The sequence below is a fragment of the Mastomys coucha genome, unplaced genomic scaffold, assembly GCF_008632895.1.
Source record: "Mastomys coucha isolate ucsf_1 unplaced genomic scaffold, UCSF_Mcou_1 pScaffold15, whole genome shotgun sequence".
Lineage (NCBI taxonomy): Eukaryota > Metazoa > Chordata > Mammalia > Rodentia > Muridae > Mastomys > Mastomys coucha.
The window spans coordinates 12,435,959-12,445,722 of NW_022196897.1; the positions used below are offsets into that span (position 1 = coordinate 12,435,959).

General features: G+C 41.2%; 1 protein-coding gene across 6 annotated transcripts in view; it reads right to left on the bottom strand.

Annotated features, from left to right (window-relative positions):
* The window catches only part of Ehmt1 (euchromatic histone lysine methyltransferase 1), a 139,421-nt gene that overhangs the window by 59,820 nt on the left and 69,837 nt on the right, over positions 1–9,764 (bottom strand). For all 6 annotated transcript variants that reach the window (XM_031369268.1, XM_031369271.1, XM_031369267.1 and 3 more), the window contains exons 8-9: positions 8,054–8,174; positions 3,361–3,498 (exon numbers count right to left, since the gene is read on the bottom strand). In XM_031369268.1, the coding sequence (XP_031225128.1) occupies positions 3,361–3,498; positions 8,054–8,174 (259 nt within the window). The remainder of the gene's footprint in view (positions 1–3,360; positions 3,499–8,053; positions 8,175–9,764) is intronic.

A 9,764-nucleotide genomic window follows, 5' to 3' on the forward strand; every position in this document is an offset into this window, starting at 1 on the left:
GTAAGAGCACTGACTGCTCTCCCAAAGGTCATGAGTTCAAATCCCAGCAACCACATGGTGGCTCACAATCATCCGTAATGAAATCTGACGCCCTCTTCTGGTGTGTCTGAAGACAGCTACAGTGTACTCATTTATAATAATAAATAAATTAAAAAAAAAAAAGAAAGAAAGAAACAAAAGCAGACAATCTAGTCCCCACAAACAGCTAATAAATGATGGGCAGGACTGAAAATGTAACTCAGTTGGCAGCATGTTTATCTAGCACGCACCAAGTCCTGTATTAGATCTTCAGTACTAAAGACAATGGGTATTATCATACATGCCTATAATTTCAGCACTCAGGAGATACAAGGCAGAAACATCAGAAATCCCAGGCCAATCTGACAACACAGGGAAGTCAAGACCATGCTAGGCTACATAAAACTTTGTCGCAAAGACAACAAACTTCTATGGAAAGGGGGAACTGATTCCAAAAAAATCTAGCTGCCTGACTTCCCACATACAGCAAAAGATCAGAAAATCTAAAGTAAAACTCAAACCAGAATCACTGAAAATATGAAATGGGCTTGTGAGAAGTTCCTGCTCAGTAACCTGGTATAAACAGAAACAAACACACACACACACACAAACACACACACACACACACAAAGAAGTACTCAAGTAAATATCCTACTGCCACAACAACCATCTGTGTCTGAGGAGGCTGAGGTAAGATAGAAAGAGTGTACACTCCTGGGCAGCACTGTCAGAACATACACATCTGCACAGATAGATGTGGGTATGCTTCAATGTCTACAATTGAAGAACTACTGAGACATCAAAAGAAGAAACTGCCACAACCTTCATGTGTGCACACTGTCAGAACATGGCTCAAAAATGGAGTTGTATAAGGAAAATTTCTGAGTGTTTGTGAAAAATCCCTAGAAACCAATAGCCTTGTAACCTGTTTCTTCAAAAAACACAGAACTGCTCTTGGAATGTGCTTTTGTACCCCTCTCAGGTAGAGAGAAGAGTGAGTTTACTTCAGATTATTCATTACAACTGACTGTTGTCATTTGTTTATATGTCTCTATGGAACATGTGGCTTCCCTGTTACAAGTGGCCTGTCTGCCATGTGTGGCTTACCCTTGTGATTATACACTTAACTCCTGTGACTCCTCTCAACCCCCCAGAGTATAAACTGCCCGATGCTCTGAATAATGTTGGCTATTGGATGAGACTTTAGTCTGCCTCATTGATTGCTTCCATACTCCTACACCTCACTACCTTGAGGAGTAAACACACACAAATTCTCATCTGAGCTTGAGATTCCCTGATCACACACACTGCCAGTGTCCTTATCTCCTGACTTTACCCAAACTCAAACCCTTAGCCTATTACCTTCACTACAAGAAAAGATAGTGGGAAAAGACAAGGCAAACAATGATTATATAATCTCAACACAAATACTCACTTAGGTCCTCAGCTCAAGCCTAGACTGGACTGACCATGTGAATGCACTGACCAGCCTCAGAAAATCCCCACTGCCTACCTTCAAGGACCCCAGTTCCATACTTAAAAGTAAAGGCCAGCAGGCAAGGCTGCTTTACACCAACGTGCTGACTGTCTACGTCAAAAGCATATTTATTGTATACAAATCAATCACTGATTGATGAATCAGTGTTGATCAATTACAGGTAGGTCAATCTACAAAATGCCAAAGAACCCAAGGGAACAACTTTACAACCCCACCCCACCTCCACCTGCCTGCCTATCTCAGGAACCTGGATACAACCATTCTAGATGTTTCTACTCTTAAATCTTTATAGTTGCATTTATTATCTTTGACCTTCACTTGTATCAGAGATGGAACAGCACACTGTTACATAAAAGGGCCTCCTAAATCTCATCACAATCTCCTCTTAATGCACCTACAAAAGGCAAGACTCTGCTGAACAGTAATGGGGTTAATTTGATAAAACATTATTTCCTGATTTCTAATCATCCAAATCTAGAAGTTTTCAATACTTAAAACATAGTTCTATTTAACTTAGGACCTACAATGGGGATTTATGAAATTTGAAAAGCTTTGTGTTCTACTTGTGAGAATAAAAGAAAAAACAAGCCGGGGAGTAGTGGTGCATATCTTTAATCCCAGCACTTGGGAGGCAGAGGCAGGCGAATTTCTGAGTTCGAGACCAGCCTGGTCTACAGAGTGAGTTCCAGGACAGCCAGGACTATGCAGAGAAACCCTGTCTCGAAAAAAACAAAACACAGGGCTGGTGAGATGGCTCAGTGGGTAAGAGCACTGTCTTCTCTTCTAAAGGTCATGAGTTCAAATTCCAGCAACCACATGGTGGCTCACAACCACCCATAATGAAATCTGACACCCTCTTCTGGTGCAGCTGAAGACAAGCTACAGTGTACTCATTTATAATAATAAATAAATCTTAAAAAAAAAGGAAAGAAAAAAACAACAAAAAAAAAATCACTCTTTGAACAAACCCAAAATTCATGTGAGAGGCAAAGGTGTGGTTTACTACATTACTAAATTACAAAAGTAAACCACAGTTTCCTGAGCGTTTAAAATCTTAAAGCTGGGTGTCTGTCCTTTATCACTAAATCCCTACAGTAAACACAACCATGATTTAGAAATTTAGACAGTGTAAACAGCTGTGGGGTCTTAAATTTCCCCTTAACATTTCATAAAGATTTTACAGGCAGTGGTGGCGCATGCCTTTAATCTTGAAAACCAAAAAAAAAAAAAAAAAAAAGATTTTAAAATATCATTAATTGGTTAGTTTTTGTTGCTAGAAGGTTTTTAAGTTGATTTAAAGGAAGGGGAGCAGGCAGAAAAAAATGAGAGCAAGCCACAACGATCCAGGCACAATGGCAGATACTACTGCACCCGTGACTGGAGGCTGTATTCCACTGCAAACACATCAAAACAAGGTCAGCTCAAGAGAAGCTAGAAGACAAGCTATAACCAACCAAAGCTAAAATCAGAGATCACTTACAGGCATACCACACAAATATATACCCACTACATCCAGAGAAGGGTGGCATCTTTTTGACAAGGATCCCACACACAAAGTGTGTCTGCTCACAATTGGGAACACACTGAAACACAATTACTAGTACCCTAAATATTGCAAAAGGCTTCTGTTGCTTCATTCATAGAGGGCTCTCACACTTTTTGTCTCCCACCTGAGCAGTTAATGACCTGGCAAACGATCTGCACCAAGTCTATTCATTCAGTCACCTTTAAATAATGAGTGCTTTGTCAAGCTGTCCATTATTATCCACCAGGGGGCATCAGGCTAACACAGAGAGCTAAGCCAGTAAGCAACCAAGATGGTGTAGTCACTTTCCAACACCAACCTTCATTTTCAGTCTGGGGAGACAAAATTCCTCTGACACGGAGATCCAGGGAATCCAGGGAAACTTCCATATACCCAGCGCTGTCTCCCAGAGCTACCTGCTCCATGCTTCCTGGAGATGACTTACAAGCCTCGGAACCTATACACAGAACACACATATCATGAAAATCTGCCCAATAGCAATACTCACAATGTTCCAGGAGGCTGGAGAGATGGCTCCATAGGTAACAGTGCTTGTAGCCAAGTCCAACAACCTGAGTTCAGTCCATAGAACCCACACGATAGAGAATCTACTCCCATAAGCTGTCCTCTAACCCACATATAACAAACACCCACACAATAAACATACTTCTGTTTTAAAACCCCCAAAATAAAATACAACAAACATTTTAATTTAGAGGTCAGTTCTCAGAAAAACAATTAATTCTAATGAACTCTGATGAATTTTAATAACACTACCTAGGCCACTTCTGTTCCTATTATCATACATTAATTCCCCATACATACACACACACACACACACACACACACACAGTTTCACAAGAAAAAAGCTAACCAGAAAAATCAAAGAAGCCAGTTGTGCCTCATGTTTCTAATAGCACTTGGAAGAACAAGGCCAGCATGTGGTAAACAATGCATTCTAAGCTACCCTGGGCTACAGAGTAAGGTTTCCCTACCTCTACCCCAAAAACAACCATGCACATATTACATTTTTTTTTCAAGTTAAAAAAATTTTAGATTTATTTAGTAATTTTATGCTTATCAATGCTTGGCCTTTACGTATGTACATATCCCACATGTACATCTGATGCCTTCTGAGGTCAGAAGAAGGTAGCAGGTTCCCTAGGACTGAAATTATAGACAGTTGTGAGCCAGCGTATGGGTACTGGGAATTAAATTCTGGTCCTTTGAAAGAGCATCCAGTGCTCTTAATTACTTAATCATCTCTTCAGCTCCAATTAATACAACTTATGTCCAGATGTGCTAAATAAAAACTGGTAAAATAATCAAGAAAATAAATTAAAATGTGATAAATGACCCCGGCCTGGCAGTACATGCCTTTAATTCCAGCACTTGGGAAGGCAGTGGCAGCTCGATCTCCGAAGAATATATGCATAGTGAGACTACATCTCAAAAAAAGTGATAAATTTCTTTAAATTGTTTAAAAGCTTAAAATAGGACAGAAAAATTTAATTTGAAAGTTTGAAAATGATAAAACACTAAGATGATGAAACAGCCTAACTGTGGAGCTACCCATCATACATACCACTCACTAAAGCACAATAAAATCTAAACACGTCAAGATGGATAGATCCAAAGAAGCCTAATTCCAAAACTAATTCTGTAGATCATGGAGTAGGCACAAAGACTTATGTAAGCCCAAGAAACCTATACAAATTACAGCATTTCCAATTATGAAGAAATTTCATGTGGAAGCCTAAAAAGTATGTTTATATTACATACTACCTAACATTGAATCTTCTAAATATCAATATGCAATATTATGTAAATGACCAGAAATAAATGAATCATTAATACAGAGGTATGGTACCAATGTATTTTAATTCAAACTGTATTCTGTACCAAGATCTTATACAAGAAATTTCAAAAATATAGAGTTAAAAATTTAAATATTTTACATAAAACAATAAAATTCATTATTTCCAGTAAATATCTAAGTATGCAATCTCTACCTTCAAAGTATCCTTTAGTATTGGACATTTGTCAAAGCCAACAGTAAAACCACATGAATTTTCTGACCTCAAAGGGCAGCCAATGGTGAGAACGAAAGGCAGTATAAATGAACAGGCACATGAGGTACTAAGGAAGGCACACAAGCCCTGTATCGACAAACCCCAGAAGTCTCTACAGTCCTTCCAATGTCACATGGCTGTCTCATAGGGACTAGCCCACAAACCTTCTTTTCTGTCAGAAGAAGCTAAACAAAAAATTGAGCAGAGCTGTCTGTGCAGCATGAAGACAATAAGCGAACAAGGAAATGGAGCAGTTAGAAAACTCAGAAGTGCCATCCACACAGCACTAATGACAAAAATTCCAAAGACATAAATGAGGTAAGAATTTGATTTGGGGGCTGAAGAGACAGCTCAGTAGTTAATAATACCTGCTCACACTCATCTGTGACCCTAGTTCCTGGGAATCTAACACCCTCTTCTGACCTCCAGGGTAACCAGTCACGTATATGGTATGCATATACACATACAGGCAAACATTCACACACATGAATAAAAAACTAAGTAAATCTTAAAAAAAAAAAAAGTAGTAGGTTTTTTTTTGATCCACCAATGAACTGCATACCCACAGAAGGGGCCAACACACCTCTCCTCACACATGCAAATGAAGACTCAGTGCACTAAGGACCTGTGTGAATGTTGAAAGCATGAGAAGAAAATGTGGACTTCAAGCTGGTCACTTGGGTCTACTCAAAGATTTCTTAGAACAAAAAAGCAAGAACCATAAAAGAAAACAATTCATAAATTTGACTTCAATGAAAAACTTTGGGCTGGTGAGATGGCTCAGTGGGGAAGAGCACCGACTGCTCTTTGGAAGGTCATGAGTTCAAATCCCAGCAACCACCTGTAATGAGATCTGATGCCCTCTTCTGGTGCGTCTGAAGACCGCTACAGTGTACTTAACATATAATAAATAAATAAATCTTTAAAAAAAAAAAAAAAACTTTACTAGCTGTTCTTACCTATATATACTATTAAGAAAATGGAACTTTCCTTTGTGTAGTTGAGCACAGTCTGCTCTCTAGATGAACAGATCCGCAAGTACAGTGTCTTGATCCAAAATAGCAAACAGGAAATCATGTTCTTCCCACCCTGCACTCAGTCTGCACCCCACCACCGGGGATCCAGTGCAGAATCTCCAGCCTTAATTCTTGCTTCAGGACCCAACCAGCGCCTCCCTCTGGGGAGCCCAGGGCATAGGTGCCAGGTGCCTAGCGTTTACCACTGTTGTTAAGCCACAGCCCCCAGTCACCATATGGCTATCCTCAGTGAGGCGCCATGAACCCTTCTTAGGCCCTCAGGTCCCCATAGCACTGGGAGGGGACGCTGGGGACCATGTGCCCAGGGACCGCAGCCAGGTTTACTCGGCTGGGAGAGCTGGCTGGGGGAAAAGGGCTTGCTCCCTACAGTGTCTGTTCTGTGACATTTGTTTGTTTGTTTGTTTTTGTTTTGTTTGTTTGTTTGTTTGCTTTCTTTGGTTTTTCAAGACAGGGCTTCTCTGTGTAGCCCTGGCTGTCCTGGAACTCACCCTGTAGACCAGGCTGGCCTCGAACTCAGAAATCCGCCTGCCTCTGCTTCCCAAGTGCTGGGATTAAAGGCGTGAGCCACCACTGCCCGGATATTTGTTATGTGTAAGGGAAGCTCAAGTTCTTGTATCTTTAAAGAAGAAATCTTATTTAACCCTTTGTGTCCTAGATTGACTTACACACATAGCCTAGAGCTAAGTTTTAGTTTAACATTGTGAAAATATTAAAAGAATCAAAAAAAAAAAAAAGGAAGAGCAAGCCACAGATTAAGTATGAAACATGTAAAATATTCATCCAATTAAAATTCTACCAAGAACATTTAAAGAGCACTTGCAACTCAGTGAGAAGGGAATGACTTCAGAAAAGAAAATATACACAAGGTATGATGTTCCATCTTATCACCAATCTGGAAAGAACACACTGAAGCTACTAAGGACCACTGTACACTCACTAGAAGCACTGAGTACTAAAGGTTTAAAGATGGACCCAATCAAGCAGTGGCAAGGACAGAGGGAATCCTCAACCCAGGTACTGTGGTGGGTGATGTACAGTGAGACCCATAGTTCAGAAAAATTTTGTAGTTCCCAAAGACCTGAGCACACTGCATATGACTGAACTAGTAACTTAGCAGAGACCAGGGTCTACCTGTAGGAAATGACCAACAAGCAATAGCATCCCACATAGTTGGTACACTTCTCAGAAGGGAACAAAACAAATTGCTGTGGACATATACAACAGGAAGGTGCTCAAATGATTATCTCAAAGGAGCCAGAGCAGGAAAAAAGGTGTTCCTATTGAGCGATTCCGTTCACACAGAAATCTATAACTACTAGCCTATCAGGAGCACAGAGCATCAAGGGCTGCCTGGGAATAGGGAGGTGGTCCCAGGGGATGAGGGAGGGTTCTCCAGGGCAGTGGGGCAGCAGGGTAGGGACTTCTAGAGTGAGTACAATGCTGACCTGATCCTGGAGAATGATTTGTAAACATTCCACTGTGTGCCAGGAACAACTCAACAAAGCTATACAATGAACTTGGCATTAACCATGTGTCTCTCTGATCTTCCTGAACTCAACAAACTATTACTAAGGCCTATGGATGAAGCACAAACCACTCAGGCCACAGAAGCAGCCAGAGACCACAGACTTCCTACTTCCACATGGTATGGGACATGTCTACCTAGGAAAAAAGGCACTACTACTGTGCAGGGGACAAACTATCCAAGTTGGCTTCCTGCTCGGTAATGAAGCCAGAATCACCTAGGTTTGGTAACAAAGCAAACTACCTGAGGATCGCTTACGTGTCTCTAAAAAAGTCATTTATAACATTTTATAGGAGACCCTCTTTTCAAGAGAAATATTTCACACAAACCAGCCCCAACCAGCTTCCTGCTGATCCACCCCAGCTCCACAGTGCTCACCAAGCATGCTGCTTGGCTTCTTTCTACTTCTCCGCCTCCTTTTCCGAGCAGGTTTGATCCAGGGGCTGTCAGTCTTCCCTCTCCTCTTGAGAAATTTCTTCTTGATACTGGATTCAGAACTCTGGAGGACCAAAGGGCAAGCATGTCAGAGGCAAAGTAGGGGGAGCTCCTAAGAGCAAAAAGAACTAAGTTTTTTGCCTCTAAAATCAAATACTTGATTCTTCCTCTAAAAGATCCACTTCACTTTTGCACATGTTTCTAGGTTACATTCTAAAGGTACCTATGCTGTCCCTAAACATCTCTGTAAGGCCAGTAAGCCTAGTAAGCCCAGGCCTTTTAGAGGCAACAAGACAAGAAAACTAATTTAATTTAGAATGCACTAGTTTTATTTGAGTTTGGTACAATGGAAAAAGATAAATTACTGAGGAAATTTCTCTTCAGACTAAGTAAATAAGCTCAGTATGTAATTTACTTTTCACTCCACATATCCACTCATCTCACTCAGGAAGAGACAATGTTCAATGTGCCCTAGAATCACACAGGCGTATACTACATGAAGAACATAGCAACACAAGAGATGGCATATCTTACCTATATTGTAAGTGTAGAAAGGATATCTACCAGAAATCACAACTGTTATACAGCATCAATTCTAGTGCTAAGAGATGCTAGAAAGAGGTCACATGAACAAAGTACATGGGTCTCTCAACCCACTTCCCAAGGACATTTACAGATACTGGGAACACTATGCTGACACATAGGTAGAGTCAGTCACAGGGCACAGCATGTCAAGCCATCCCAATATACTTGGACAAGTATATGCACTCATCCAAGCCCTGGGTTGGATATGTGTGGGTCTATGTCAGTCAACCCAGCAAAATAGTGATAAGGACACATGCTTCTTTCTATTGTCCAGGTTCCTCCTTACAAACAACCCCAACCCTCACTTTATCCTATGTTTTCACACAGAAATACTTCTGAAAAACTTCACTAAGTTTTTCCACTGTCTGGATCATGCTACGCAACCCCAGGAAATGTTTCTTCACAAAACCCGAAGATTCTATATATGTATGCCCTCCTCTCCTTCACTGAAGAAGCCTGACACCAGGGGAGACTTGCTCCCTCTTCAGTTCCTGGTCCAATACTTTATCCCATACATAGTACTTCTTCCTCAAGCTAACAAGCTTCTTGTCTTCTCTACTCAATATTCATATATGGGCTACTCCCAAGACTCCATTCCAGCGATTTCCCTATTTCCAACATACCCGGCTCCTACAAATCTCAGGTTCTACCTGCCATATAAAAAAGACAGGTCAAATCCAATAGTTCCTCTCTCAACAGCAACACAGCCAATGCACTACTGGTATGAAGAACTACACTGTAGAACTACCTTCTCCCTTCCCTCAGAGCCTGGCCTGCTAATGGATCCCACAAAGCACATCAGCACAGGTGCCCCTGTGCTGCAACTCTACACAACCTCCTTCACCACTCTTCCTTGAGGACAGAGCCTGTGACCCTCAGCATACAGGAGAGGTGCCACCAGTGCTCTCAGCTGCAGATCTGAATTATGTAAACATAAGAAAAATGTGAGGCCGGGAAGAGGCCATGCACGCCTTTAATCCCAGCACTTGGGAGGCAGAGGCAGGGGGATTTCTGAGTTCAAGGCCAGCCTAGTCTATAGAGTGAGTTCCAGGACAGCCTTGTCTCAGAG